Source organism: Patagioenas fasciata, chromosome 4 (genome assembly GCF_037038585.1).
Source record: "Patagioenas fasciata isolate bPatFas1 chromosome 4, bPatFas1.hap1, whole genome shotgun sequence".
Lineage (NCBI taxonomy): Eukaryota > Metazoa > Chordata > Aves > Columbiformes > Columbidae > Patagioenas > Patagioenas fasciata.
In genome coordinates this window covers 46959123-46974319 of record NC_092523.1, presented here as the reverse complement: position 1 = coordinate 46974319, position 15197 = coordinate 46959123, and the positions used below count along the sequence as shown (strand labels likewise).

Sequence of the window (15197 nt, the reverse complement as noted above, 5' to 3'; positions counted from 1 at the left end):
TGATCAATTAGACGCTTACTGAAGCATATAAGTATGTTTGATGTCTAAGCACATACTTAGTATTGCTCAATTCCCACTGAAATCAGAATGTGCTTAGCTGGTATGCTATATTGAAGTCCTAATGCACTTCCATGGCTTGTGAATATATGCTCCCCTTTCTTTTCTTACAAAAATATCCCATAAAACAATTCATGATAGCTTCATAGATAAAGACAAATTTCAAATATTTCTTTTTCTCTCCAGAGGAAGCTGCAAGACGTTTATGGATTCCTATAGTTCCTCAGATAAAGGTAAAGGGAAGGGATTCCTGTCTGTAGGCACTTCTTCCAGCCGAAGTCAGAATGCAGCAAAGAGAAGTCCTGCGACCTACAGCCACTCTCAGAAGAAACACAAATGTTCAGTTTACTACAGTAAGCAGAAACCAAACACAGTAGCTGGCAGTGCCATTGTAACTACTGATGAGAAACAAAATCAGATTGCGGAGAACCAAATCTTGGCACCAAAAGAGGACATTTGCACTGATGTTGTCAGTGAAAACTGGGTAACGCTAAAATATGCAAATGGCATAAACGTTAACAAGAATTTAACTCTTCCAGAAAACTTTCTGGGTAAAGAAGAAAGTGCACTGAAAAATACAGTTCTCATTAAAAATACTTCTTCAGAGTGTGATCTGAAGGAAGATCTTCAAACGTGTATGTTTCCTAAGGAAACTAACCTTAAAACTTCAGAAAATCTAGTTGAGCTCAAAGAACAGGAGTTCTGTCCTGTGAAGATGTCCAAGAAGCTACCTGAAAGTCACTCGTCCAGAAATTCACCTCAGCAACAGCCGGAACTGCAAGAAATTTCTAGGAAAAATAGTGGTAATTTTTTTTTGCCATTTCTGTCAGTTGAAATTATTGGGTGAAATCTTCTGTTGAGTTCACTGTGACAGGATTTTGTCTTTTGCGTGGGACAAGGAGATGTGGTATTTCTTATGTGTTCACTGTGATTTATCTGTTTACATTCCTAAGGAAACAGCTTGAATTAAAAGTTGTTTCATAAATCATAAATTTGCCTGGTTTACATATTTCAGGCTTGTGCTGTAACATTTTAATGGTTAAAATAATTGATGTTCTAGATCTTCTTATAAGATATAAATTGGCCTTTTCAAATATTCAGAAACGTCCCACTTTGCGATTTTCAGATCCACTGGAAGTCTGATGCCTGATTTTTAATCACCAAGCAGGCATATTCAGTACTGGATATCCAGAACTCTTTTGATAAAACCAGCGAAAATAACAAAAGCTGACATCAGAGTATTGTGAAATTATATTTTGTAAGAATCCGCAGATCAACATTTCTTCTAGTAACTGCATAGCTGTATTTTTTATGCTGTTTTTTTTGTTTGTTTGTTTTTTTTGTTTGGTTTTTTTTTTTTTTTTTTTTTTTTTTTTTTTTGTGGTTTTGTTGTTGTTTTTCTAATTGTGGAACTAAGCTGCCTGGGAAGTCTTGCCTCTTAGCTTCACAACCCAGAATATTAAGAGCAGGCCAAGAGCACCTGGGGGAAATCAAGAACATAGGAGAGGAGGATGTGTACTCTGGCAGCTTGGCATTACTTAGGCACTCAGCAAGGCAGCTGAATGCTGAAGACTGGTATTTGCTGTAGCTGTGGTAGAGTTTATTTAGTAAGTGAGCCAGCACAGAGGGATTTCAGGCCCCTCTGCAGGGTGTAGTTGTTACCCTGGGACCGTCGCTTCCCATTGCGTCATTATCTGTGAGATACAGCGGGTGCCAGTGTCCTGTCTCAGGTGGAGGCGGGATAATTTCACTCATACTTGCAAAGTACTTTGGCATTCTTCATGTGCTCCTAAACTGCAGAGTGGTCTTTGTTATTTGTTTTGGACTAGGAAATCAGATGGGGGAAATAAAAAAATTAATAATTATATCTTAACTGTATTTATGTACACAGAGAAGTAACTAAGTACAGGCTGTGGAAATCATGGTTATACATAAACCAATTGGGAGACACTAGACATCTTCATTGACAGAACTTCCACCTTGAGAGAGTGTCTCAGGAGTACTTACAGTTACTTGTATTTAGTGGTAAAGGTAATCTGCTGCCTTGTCTTATTAGCAGTTATGGTTTTCTGCACTGTCAGGGTTGTATTTCTGTGTTTCAAGAAGTCTGGTAGGAAAAATGAAGTCTAAAAAGTACCATGTTGCAGTGTTTGGATCTTGATTATAGTTACAGACTGGTTTCTGTCTGAGCAGGGGGTCATCAAGACATCAGGTACTCTCATGTTTGCATTCTGGAGAACAAGAGAGCATTTTTTAGAGCTCTGGCAGCCTCCCTTGCCTGGTGTCTCTCCTAGTGTTTTGTTCACATGGTCACCTTTTGCAGCAACTGTGAGTGCCCGCACCAGAGAGCAGAGGGCAGCTGAGTCAGAGCTGGAATGTCGTAGCTTGTTGGTAGATAGAAAACCATAAAAATGTTTGGGAAGACCAGTTCAGTGAGATAAGCGATGGTGTTTCTCATGTAGAGCAGCCACAGGTCTCAGTAGCAGATCACAGGGGACGTGTTGCAGGTATCTTGAGATACCTGGAACTGATCAGAGGTGAAGTTAATTCTGTCCCATCCAGCTTGGGGACTGTGACTCGACTGGGCAACTCAGCTGGTTGCTGGGGCAGACTTCCTCTCATTTTCTTCATCTCTTGGCTTTTGTTACACAAGGACAGTTCTTCTTCACAAAACTCTGAAGAAAATGAACTTCTAATGCAGAACCCATCCTAAAGGAAGGATGACTTCCCTTTTTCTTCATAGTGAATGCAGAGGGCACTTTAGAGACAGAAAACACCAAATAAAGATTGTCCTTATATTGATCTACCCATTTTTGAAAAGTAAAATCCCTACTCAGGTTGCAGGGGTTTTTCCTGTTTGTTTTTTAGCCCAGTGTTCTCTGGCTTCAGATTCTACCTTACGGACCTGTGGCCCCCAAATAGCTCAAATTCAGATAAGATGAGCAGGATTTGGGCAATTTATGCATGTGCTGGGATTGGTGTGCCCATGAGCATGAATCAATACAGATCTACTTCTTGCAACTGCTATAAGAAATTTTTATACAGCATTAGCTGTTGATTTTGAAATTTTCAGCATCATCAGCCTAGAAGTTAGTCTCCTAGTGTTTTGGAAAGGAGCACAAGTCTGTTTTTAAAGAAAGGTAGATGATGATGTGGTTATGACTGAGAGCCCATTCTCTTCCCAGACAAACTGATGTTCCTGTTTAATTGTAGGGAATAGCCAGCAAGTGCCTCTCAGGAATGAAACAGAAAACTGTGAGACTTTAAAAAAGCAGATCAACCTAAAGCCTTCCACAGAGAAAAAGATTAATAAAGGACCTAAGGAAGAGACTCCATGCTGTGCAAAAGAGGAGATTACTTCTGAGGTTTGTATTGTGATCTTTCTGCTTTTCAAGTTTAAAAGGATCTTTTTGGTTTTTATGTGTATTTGTATACACATACATAGGTATGTGTATGTGGGGACTATTACATACAGTCACAGATCTGAAACACTGTAAATTGGATGAACAAGGAAATACACAGATGTGCTGTCCCACATCTACTGCATACTAATGCTGCTTTTTAGAATGATGAACAGTTTTGGTAAAAATTAAAACAGCTCTTGTATTATGATATTGGTTGTATCACAAGCAGAGATATTAATGGTTATTGTCAGGGCAGGCACAAACATGCTTGGAATCTAATGCCAGCTATCAGCCACAGCAGTGATGTGGGAACGTACTCTGGAGGAGAGGTGCCCCAGATGGGCATATTTGCATTCGTTTGCAGACCTGACCTCTAAATATAGGGCTTTGCATCAGAAATTTGCATTTGAGAATACAGCAGGCAGAAGCCCCTTAACAGACTATACCTTTCTTGTAAGCAGTGTAAAACACTTAAAGAACTTCATTAGGTAATGAGTAAACCCAAGAATTTTGGGTTATATTTGTGTCCTGTCTGCTGGATAGGAATCCCATGGCAAAAAGGTGTGAAGAGGAATTGCTTACCGTGTTTGAGGAACATATAGCAGAAAAGAAAGGGTCTAGTCTTGTTTTGGGAACTGTTGTTAAAACCTTCTCTCCATGTGTGGCTGATGGTGCTCAGTTTGTTTTTTGCATTTTAAAAAATGACTATTATTTCTTGGTTAAATTACCCCATAATTTCCTCAGTTGTAATTCAAATGAGTGCCTTCCCCCAACCCCCCAGCTGCTGAGGAAAGGGAGGATTTATTGCTGCTGAACTTGCATACAAACTGATCATAAATCTGGCAGATGTTTTTTGTTTTTAGCACATTGGGAATTTTATTGACTGCTTTCCTTTTTCTTCCCCCCTATTTTTTTATTTCCCTGGAAGTCAGAGCTAGATGCTATGAGGGGGGAAATACTAACACTGGGAATTCAAACATTTTTCTCTCATCATCTGTTGGTGTCGTGAAGGACAGAATCTTGGAAAGGCTGGTCAAGTTGATGGTGCTGGAAAGAGGATGTGCTGTGGAAAGGCACTAAATCATGAAGTAACTATGCATTTGGGTCAGGTCATTTTGTCCAGGGAAGTTTAGCTAGAAAAATCCAGTGGAGTTCATTTACTGAGGTAACTTCATTTTCTAAAGTATGTATTGTCTCAGCTCGTATTTTTACATTTAGCAAGAAGATGCATATAGGAAGAAGAAACCTCAGGAGAAGAAGGAAGGAAATGTACCAAATATGAATTGGAATAGAAATAGAACGCCTAGAAAAAATAAAAAGAAGAATGTTAATATATCTACAAGGTATGTATTGCCTCACCAAATCATGAAGAAATCCAGAGTTGCTTTAATGTTTTCATAGGTTTTTTCTGAGTTTTGCGTAGTACAATAGGAGGATTGCTTTATCTATTTAAATAAACACACTTTAATCCTGGCCTGAACCTTTATTATTAAGAATGTGCAGTACTAAGTATCACCAGCAAAAGAAAAATTTCCATTTGTAAATCTGCATGTATATAGACACACTCCATTCTGCATAGCAGTGGTCACTCTGCGTTATAGTCTGGAATTTGCTGTCTCTGAAGTTTGGATGGTTACCCTCCTGTGTATTCTGTGGGTAAAATCCAGTCTTGTATTCTCTGCAGTGAAAAAAGGAAAATAAAATTGTTGAAATTATTCAACCTTCAGGATAATTATCTGCTATATTCAGTAATTGAGGGAATGTTATCTTCTAGTAGTTCAGAAAGAGAAATACATAGAAAAGAGACAGGGTCTTGCCTTTTTGCCTTAATGAATGAAAAGGTTAGAGCAGCACTAGGTTCAAAAGAATATTGAGAGCACTTCAAGAAGTTACTTCCTCACTGCCCCGAGGTTTGTTTAAATACATTTCTAAAGTCAACCAAACTACTCTTTAATTATTTTATATTTTCTTTTAAAATTTCTTTTAATTTATTTGGATTGTTGAAAAAAAATACCAATTATAAACTGCTGCTAGAATAGAAACACTTATGAGGAGAAAATCCTTCTCCTTCCCCTTCCTCACTTCTCTGAATTAAGATCACAATTCTACAAAGCCTTCACAGACTTAATTTTTATTGCAAGTGGTCTTGTTGAGGTCAGTGAACTTAACAAGGAGATTGTAAATCTGAAGGGCCTGTTATAACTCATTATAAACAAATTACTATTCATTGCATGGGAAAGCAGTATATCTGTAAATCTTTGCAGGATGCGCACCTTCGCAGGTAGGAAGGATAAAAAAATGGAAGTGAAATAGTGAAATATGGTATCTCTTCCTTGGACAGATTCAGCAGTTGGTGCTTTCTGAGTTAAGAAGTAACAATTTCCTTCCTCTAGAAATTTGAGAGCTGGATTTTGTGGTTTCCCTTAATACTCTCTGATTATGATATTGGATCCAAATATTTCAGTTTTACTTGCAAAAACTGAAGATTACTTCAGATGATGGTTTTATTCTAGTTGTAATTGTGCCAGTGAATTAGACATAGGGCATGGTTTTCTCTTTATCTAGATCTTCGTACACTATAATATCTGATTGCCTTCTGCAAGTAAGTTAGAGAATGGAATTAACCGTACATGCATTATTTTGCTTCCCTGCCCTGAGAAATAGGAGTCTGTGTGGTGTTGCATTTTGGGAAAGCTTTTCTAGGTTTGTGTAAAGTTGGGGAGTAAGACTCCTAAACCTGTTGCTTGCCCCATACCCTGCCTCAATAGCCATTTGAACTGACATGTTTAATGCCTGAAAAGGAAAAATACAGCTGAAATGTAAAATGCAAACGTGTTTCTTTGGGTGTGGTTGTATTAGGGTCCCTGAGCCGAGTGAGTTGAAGCATATCTGCAGTGAATTTGAAAGGCCGGAACTGAGAGCGAATATTGGAATAAGAGCCTGGTGTCCTCAGGGTAACGGGGAAAATTGTAAAGCAGACCAGAAAGCTGGGAGCTTGTCTATACAGGGAGAAACAGGTATGCAAACTTAATTGTCTTAAATGGGGGAGGAAATGTAACATGGGTTTTGTGGCAATTGAGCTGTATTCCTTCCTCTCCCCATCAAACCCTGGCGCGAAGACGGCAGGACTGGTGCGATGCAGTGCCTGAAATAATACGTGCTCATTTCAAAAGGGCTCTGTGTGCTTTCTCTGAGGGCTTGGTTGGTGGTGCAGATCACAAGATGAATCATTCTGAAGCCATAATCTATCATTCCTGGGTCGAGGACTGACAGTCTGTTTGCATGTTCAAATTACAGCCACTGTTAACTGAAGCGACTCTATTGCAAACGCCACCTTTAGAATAGGCAGGTCATTTTTCAAAACCACCACTAGCTTGGGTACCTGCTTCCTGCCTTTCCATTGGCATTGTAATCAGGTGTTTTTCCTGGGCTTTAGCAAGAGGACAGCTGAAGAAGGATATCAGTTTATAAGATTGTTCTTTGCCTCCCTGATGGAATAATTAGAAAGCGAATATACCGCTTACGAATTACTTGCAACATTTGTCCTTGCTTTTAGTAGGCATGTTCCTATGGCCAGGATATGTTTCATGTTTAAAATATTAACCATATATTTCAAATAATTATATGGGCTCCCTCTTTGAAACTATTGCCTCTAGCTGCATTCGTTGCACTGGGGATGTCATGTAGGTCATAAGCTCCTCATGGTAGGGGCTGGCACATTTAGCCTGAAGCTAACAGTTTCTGTTCTGTTATCAAGATATTCAGAGAATCCATGTAAATTCATGTTTCAGATGACTTCTCACTGAATCTTCATGCGAAAGTCTTTCTTAAATGTTATGTGTTGAGTTGAGTTTTGGTGTGTGGTTTTTTTTTTTTTTTCCCCACAACTTCTTTAGAAAGCTTCTATCAACGATCTAAAAAGAAGTGTTTGGAGAAGTTTTGTTCTGATTCAAGTTCGGATTGTGGAAGTTCATCAGGAAGTGTTCGTGCCAGTCGTGGGAGCTGGGGTAGCTGGAGCAGCACCAGCAGTTCAGATGGAGATAAAAAGCCCATGATCACTGCCAGGCATTTTCTTCCATCTCGTAAGTCCTGCAAATATCACCTCTGCACCATAGTGGGCAGAGTTTCAGCCTTCCTTCTGCATGGAAAGGCGTATCGTGGCATGGAGCACGTAGCTTGCCTTTTATAGGGCACCTCTCAGAAACACAAGGAAAGGTTGACAGAACTTGTTCCTTGAAAGAAAAGTACCGTAAGTTTTGTGGAGATGAACTGCCAGGCTGTAGAGAAAATGTCAGGCTCCTCACTGAGGAAGCTGCACAGTTAGTTTTCATGGAAAGACAGAATAACTGAGAGTCTCTAGTCAAAGCAATTTCTGCCTTTGAATTTGTTACATCACATTATTGTCATAAAAATACAATCCTTTCGTTATAGCTGTTTAAGAAATCTGCAAACGAGGAATGTGTGAAAACAGTTCAGATCTGAAGATGCTGAAATTGGATGGTGGTATTTGAGGCATAAGTAGCCAGGAGATCTGGGCCACTTGGCTACTGTGAGAGATGGGAACTGTGGTTCATTTACTGCAGTTTTTTGAATGCCTGAGCATCATTAAAATAGTTGAAAATCTAAACCCTGTCACCACCATCACTGTCCAGATTGATGTAGCACTAGAACTAAATTTTAAAGAAAGTGCTGAAGTGGCACAATTAAAACCAGCCTTGAGTACCTGAAAAAAAGCTGTTTTGAATAATTTAAAAATGTGCATGTACTTACATGCATATTTGTGCATGTATAAACCTTTACATCACCAAAAGATAGTATGTGGTGTATCTGAACCTCCGATCTAATAGATAATGAATTGTGTGATACTCCAGTCTGAGAGAAGACTTGATTAACACCGTTGATGAGTCTATTTGTGTGTATGTATATTCTGTGCATACTTCTTTTTTTAGGATCTTTGATTTTCACAGTCATTCTTTTCTTTAGGAGAGAATATTTCACAAAATGATTTTCCATCTGAAACTCCTGTCACTTTAAATCTGTCTCATAACATCTGCAATACCAGGTAAAAATTTGAATCTACACCTCTAAGACATTAAAGAAACACCATCAACTTGAAATCTTCTCTCAGTTTGATAAATTATACCTACCTGTTGTTTTTCTTTTGTGATCATCTAATTATACTTACTAGCTGGAAGAAGGAGAATCTTCTTCAGTACATGATACATGTAAAATGGATTATGCTGGAGAAATGTGATAAATGCTTCCAAGTATAAAATAAAATCAGGGAAAAAAGGAAATTGTTTTTACCTTCTCATTTCGTCCGGATCTTAGCAACTTAACTACATTTCCATTAACACTTAGTTGTATCAAAGTAAAAATCATTTTTTAAAACAAAACCAAAACGGTGGGTGTGAGACTTTCAAGTTGATGCTATTCTTTTAATGAGAAAAATGTTCTCCTAGGATATACAGCATGAAAATTGATTTCCCCCTCCCCCATATTCCTTTCTACCTTTTTACTGTAATAGAGATAGCATCTATAATTTTTATTACGAGTCCTCATTTCACTTCTCATTCATGACTCTGTTTTCACTAGTGAAAGTAATTTTTAATCCTTTTCCTCTGGGATTCTGGTACTTGAAAATATTTCCTTTTCATTCACATTAACTAGTTTCTTTGGGGTTTGATAAATATAAAATTGATATTCATGTGTACCTGTGTGTCTTTATGCACATGAAAGTAAACTTGCCTGAGAGCTGTTTGAAACATTGAAATATTCTGAGAGATCCTGCTCATCTTCATGGACTATAGCTTTTTTGCCAATTTTAGAAAAGAGCTGTTGAATTAATTTGCAATAGGTTGATACTTCAATAATGAAAGTAGGTTAATTAAGATGTATTGATTTTATTCATTTTGCATGTGTAATAAGTAGCTGGCTTTTAATTGAAAAGAAAAACTTTAAAAAATTGTGCAGTGATTAATTCAAAATAAAAAAAATCAAGAAAGACTGGGAAAGCAATAACAATCGTGATGTTTATTAGAATACTTTTTACATCTGTGTATATTTCTTTTGCAATACTTTGGATTATGAAATATAATAGTATCTAGACTTAAGAAATGAAATTTTCTTTTCATTCAGCAGAGACATGAACAGCATCCCCCAATATCCTGAAACCTTATGTCCCGGTTTCACTGACATAGCTGCAGATCCTGACAAAAATAAAGGTCAGTTACTTTATTAACAACTGGAGCTGTTTTTTTGCAGACTTCGTTAAGCAGTTTCAGTGGTGTTGCCTGTAGCACTTGTATACACTGACTTGACAGACATGTTGTTAAGAGCAAAGTTAACAAAGCTAAGCTTATAACCTGGACATTTTTTGCTGCATCTTCTGTGTCAAGACAGCATTTAGCTTTTAACTCACGTTTTAGGTAGTGTTTGCTTTTTCCCCTTCTTGCTTTGCACAGATGTATTTCCCGAAATAATGCAGTTGGGAGATCAAGAGCACTGGTTGCTGTGTTAAAATGAAGGTCAACATCAAATAAATACAACTGCGTTTCTCTCTAAATTTTCAGTTGGGACTTCGAAAGCAGTAGTGAATGAGGTTGGGTTGGGGCTGTTCGAACTTTTGAGTTTTCATTGTTTGTATCTCAAAGGGAAGTACTATTAACTTGTTAAGTGGGATTCATAAAAGCAACAGGCCTCATGGTGTTGTAGTTGGAAGACACATGGTTCTTTGGGCAGCAGAACTGACTGCCCATGGCTGCTGCAGGTTTAACCTGAGTCTGGTAGGATACAAATGCTGATAAAACTTCTTCCACAGTAGCAATATTCATAATATCGTGTGAAATAATGAAATAGAGCCAACTTTGCAACCCTTGTCTCATGGAAACTGCTGATTTCTATTGTTTCCTTTCTCCAGCTGCCTGTTCTCACAGAGTTGATAGGAACCAAGTGTCTGTGGGCAGCCAGGGCAATCAGTCCTTAGCTGCACAATGAATACCTGCCCTGGGGGCTAAATACAGCCATAAAGAGTTCACATATTGTTTGGTCATGAATGGCTGTTGTCTATTAAAAACCCAACCCTGTTCCCACTACATTCATGCTGCTGGACTTCAGAGATGGTTTCTGACTGATGGGTGGGGATCCACCTCCCTGCTTTCCGTCCTGCCGTGAGGAAGGGTGCTGCCTTGGTGCTGGCAGCTGATGAATTAAGGACTCTGTGTAAGAATTTCTTGCCCTGTTTTGTTGAGTTTCAACTCCTTGGTTCAAATTTGTATTTATATATATTTAACAAATAGAATTTTTGAGATTTGTTTGAAGACATGACAAATAATTCTGTTTTATCTAGCATACAGTATTAATTGTGAATCTGAGAATAAAGTATTGTTGTGATATTCAGAGTTTCTGGAGCCTTCTTCCTGTTGTTCTGCATTTCATTCCCTTTTCTCTTTTTAGGTCTTTACCCAACAGGAGACTTGTGGCCTGCCCAACCAGTCTGCCTGTCAAACAGTTTAAACTACAATCTTGAGAATAACATACCATGCATGATCCAAGAAACCCCCTCTGTTCACAACAGGCAAGTTGTTACATTTCATGTAAACAGTAGGGATAATGCTTTGTTCAAGTTTCGGTGATGCAGAGGATTATACTTGAGCTTATAATATTTGTAAGGCAGGTGATAGTTAAAGTAAAATTCTTGCTGTTGCTTCAGTCTTAGTTCTAGTTGTTTATGCTCTTCCATTAGTACATTGTGATTAATTTTGCTAAGACAAATTCACTGGTGTTCCTGCTCATATATAGATATTCTAGAACTTCTTTCAAATTTAATGAAATACTTTTAATTTCTTCCACTTGCATAGTCAGGCAGAGAGCCTGGCTTTTAGGTTCATTGCCCTCTTGCTAAATACATAGCTTCTGTGTATCATGCAGTGTGTTATGCAGTGTGTACTCGTGTTAAATAGCAGGAACAGACATTGTTAAATAAAGGCAAATGGTCCCATTTGAAGGTGGTGTAAAGATATAAGTTGGTTTGACTGTTTCAGGCTCTGTGTAGATTCGGGTTGATCGTCCTGTAGTGATGAACTTGAATAATTGCTATACTTTAGATTCTCCACACCGCAAATTTTACTAATGAAAAATGCACCACAAACTAGTGAGAAGAAATATTCTGCCACAATATAGCAGTGAAATATAGCCAATTCTTCACGTCGTATCCTGTCATGGGAAATGATGAAGTGGTAACACAGAAATTCCTGAGTGATGGTCTTGTGATCCCAACCAGCCTGCTGATTTCGGGTCTGGCGTGTCAACAAACTGCAGCCCTGATGAGTGGCAGCAATGACAAATGGTCTGACTCTTAAATCAGATGAAATACATGATGAATTTGAGGGAGATTCTGTATTGTGCTATGTTGCTTTCGTATGCCAATCTCAGTTTAGACTTCATGTGCAAAACTACATGTAATTACTTATTCATGTGTAGTAGTGATAACTTATGATAACTTCTTGCCTGAATAGTGAAACTGAACTAGCACAATGCGAAATCCTTTTATATACCTATCTTGTCCAGACTTGCTCCAGACTTGGCCTTCTTCAGGGTCATTGCATAGCAGGGCTTGTTTGACTTCCGTGATGTCTTTAAGAATTACTTTTGAAAAGTCGTCTTGAAATGCTGAAATGATTTTAATTAAAACAAGTGTAATCCCTACAAATTAATGTGTAGTTTAGAAAACATAATTGTTTAACAGGACTTTAACATGTGGTCGGGAAAGTAGAAATCTCCATTTTAATTGCTATTGTCAAGCATTCAGATGTTTGAGAATGTGTTACATGGTCTTCTGTTTTAAATCACATTATTTCACTTTACCCTTACCGTGGTTGTGGGAAAAGAAGTGCAATTTTTTTTTTTTTACATTGGAGGAAGTTGAACACAGTTAGGTGTTGCAGGACTCTGGTAGCCGTCATTACAAGTTGTTCATCCTCCAAGAGACAGAAAGCTCAGTGAGAGAATCGCTGTGATTATGTAGTGGCACAGAGCAGGTACTGGCAGAATTGGCAAGTGGAATGTGAAAAGCCTCATCATCACTTACAGGTGTTTTTCTTACAGGTGTTTTTGCATCCAACAGCTTTAGATTAAATAAGTATTTCCAAATAATTTTCAGAAGTTCTGCGAATTGTTTCTGACAGCGTATTTTTCTGTTTCTTGGGACAGCTTCATCGACTGGAACGCAGCTTGTGACAGCCAGTTTTCCAACATGTATTGTCCACTAGAGATGAATGAATATGGTGCTTTCCCAGAAGGTATGATGAAATAAAGCTTATGAATTACCAATAAGCATGTTTTTTTCTCTCACCTTTTGTAGAACTAAAGGCTGAGTTTGTCCTATAAACATCTGGGCATGCATTACTTAAGCGGACTTTACAGTTTCCAGCTGACTGGGTGCTCTGTAGCAATAAATACTGTCTGCATATGGCAGATGAGAAGACTGATCTTCGTATGCAGTTATTAAGCCTGAAAAGCCAGCACACAGGACTCTGTTTGAGAGGGAACAGAGAGAAGTGCTTGTGACCACAGTATAACACAAATCTCTTTGCACTATTTTCTTTGTTTCCCTTCTGGCAGACTTTTGCCTTCCAGTGTGTGAAACAGAACACCTCTCGTGACCAATTACCTTTCCAGGCTAGAATTTCTTGGCTTGGGAAGCACACTGGCAGCAACCTAGAATTCTTTAGCATTACCTAAGCAATAATTAAAGGTCAGGCTATAGTATCACAGGCAGCATGGTGATCCCTCGGGTGCTTAGAGCTGAGGCATGTTGGCAGTGAAGCCTGGGTAGGCTCTGCCATGCACGTTCTGTGGCTAATAAAGACTCTGTTCTCCAGTAGAGAGATTGCCAACTCTTTATTCCGTCCTCCTGATAGCAATTTGTTACTGGGTCCCTAATACAGAGCGGTAGCCGTGTTAACAGAAATTGTTATGCTTTGCTGCTGTGCTGCCCTGAAGCTCCCTGAAGTCACTGAAGGCTTAGGTGGGTTCCAGCCTGGCTCACTCTGAGAGGATTCACTGTTGCTCCACAGAAATGTCAGTACTATTTATATTCCAAAAACCTTATTCTGTCTTTTCTACTTTTATAAACTGCAGAAAACATGAACTATCCTAGTGGCTTCCCAGGTACTGCAGCGGTGCAGAATACAGCCTTCATTGACCAGAACTGTCCCTCCGCCTGGAACGCACCTCCCAACATGCCACCTACCTGGGAGCCCGCCAGCTACATCAACTCCACAGTGAGTGTTGTCACTGCAAGGTGCTGCCTTCATGTGCCTCTTCAAAGCCTTCCCAGTGCATTCCTGTCTTTCCCCTCCTTGTTGCTTGCATGTTCTCCATGAATCTTTTAAGTAGCCTGGTGTATGGATTTGATGCTGGTGTTGGTAGTCCAGCTTTGTCCCTTGGTGGTCAAGAATGTTACTGGACCTTTTCTGTGAAATTTTAAGACAGATCCTTTTGCCTGAAAATTGACTAAAATCATCTTATGTATGGAAAAGCATTTTGGACTTACATAGTCTACTGAGACTTTTTCCTATCAAAATCAGCCTTTCCAGATGAGGGTAAAACACAAAAAGTGCTGACAGCAAAACCCAAAGAGAGTTTGAAATTGTAGAGCTGAATGGACAGCTGCTCTCAGTGACTTTGACAGGGTTTGGTTTTTTTTTTTTTTTTTGCTAGGAAATCCAAGTGATTTAAGATGGATTAGTGCAGATTTCTGCATGCTGACTTTGACCTGTTATGCTCCAGACCAGCCATGTTTATGTCATCCCATAGTGCAATGTAGTGACTTCAGTTCAAGGTGGTCTTTAATTGTAACCACCTTCTCTTCTGCTCGTATTTCAAAATCTTCTATTTTAGATTTTTTAAAAAAATTTACAGTAGATTTATTTTGAATAAAACTAACCAAATAAAGCAAGAAATATTTCCAACTGCAAAAGTGAAAATTCTGCTGTGTTAAAAAGTGGCAAAACTGGTAGAAGATTGTTTCCTAAAATAAATGTGGCTTTATTTCATATTTTATTCAGGAATGCCAGGAAACACAGAAGGTAGAGATTGGAAAATACATTAGATAATTCAGTTCATTTCCCTGGCGAGCTTTTCACCACAATACATTTCAGTGTTTCATTCAGTTTTAAAAGTCCCAAGACTTCCATGACCTTCTCCAAGAGACTTCCTTGCAGACTAACACATCTTGCCCTCCAGGAGGTTCTTTATAAGCTTTCGAAATATTCTAACTAAATTCCCTTGTTTCCAATTAGAGTCTCTTTTCCAAACTGAATATCCCTCTCTGCTCCCGGCGTGCATAGTCTTTCACTACTGACACGTACTTCAACCTTTTTCTTGCCATTTCTTAGGTGTCCTTCTCTTTTAATTTTAAGTCCAAATCATGCATGGAGCTTTTCACCTGTCTTCAGTTTCTCTCTTATTTTTCTTGACAGCCTGACCAGAACTGAGTATTGTGTTCCTGTTACAGTAATATCGATGCCATGCAGGGAGGAGCTTGTATGGCTTCATTTAGTTAAGTGCCTTTACACACACGGAGTAATGCTGCTGTAATATTTTCAGCAGCCATAGTGGTTTTAAACTCGTGTACAATTTTCTACTTGTGCATTTCCTAAGTTCTCTGCATAAATGCTGCTTCCTTCCATTTAGTACCACATTGCCACGATTTCTTTGGAAAACGCTCCATTT

The 15197-nt window shown here is 38.7% G+C and overlaps 1 protein-coding gene across 6 annotated transcripts in view; it reads left to right on the top strand.

Annotated features, from left to right (window-relative positions):
• Positions 1-15197, top strand: part of TMEM131L (transmembrane 131 like) — an 84625-nt gene that overhangs the window by 68978 nt on the left and 450 nt on the right. For 4 of the 6 annotated variants that reach the window (XM_065836620.2, XM_071807778.1, XM_071807777.1 and 1 more), the window contains 10 exons: positions 244-860; positions 3271-3422; positions 4680-4804; positions 6321-6478; positions 7358-7543; positions 8445-8523; positions 9600-9685; positions 10917-11037; positions 12672-12760; positions 13602-13744. In XM_065836620.2, coding sequence (XP_065692692.2) covers positions 244-860; positions 3271-3422; positions 4680-4804; positions 6321-6478; positions 7358-7543; positions 8445-8523; positions 9600-9685; positions 10917-11037; positions 12672-12760; positions 13602-13744 — 1756 coding nt within the window. The remainder of the gene's footprint in view (positions 1-243; positions 861-3270; positions 3423-4679; positions 4805-6320; positions 6479-7357; positions 7544-8444; positions 8524-9599; positions 9686-10916; positions 11038-12671; positions 12761-13601; positions 13745-15197) is intronic. The other 2 variants (XM_065836622.2, XM_071807779.1) reach the window with 1 other exon arrangement.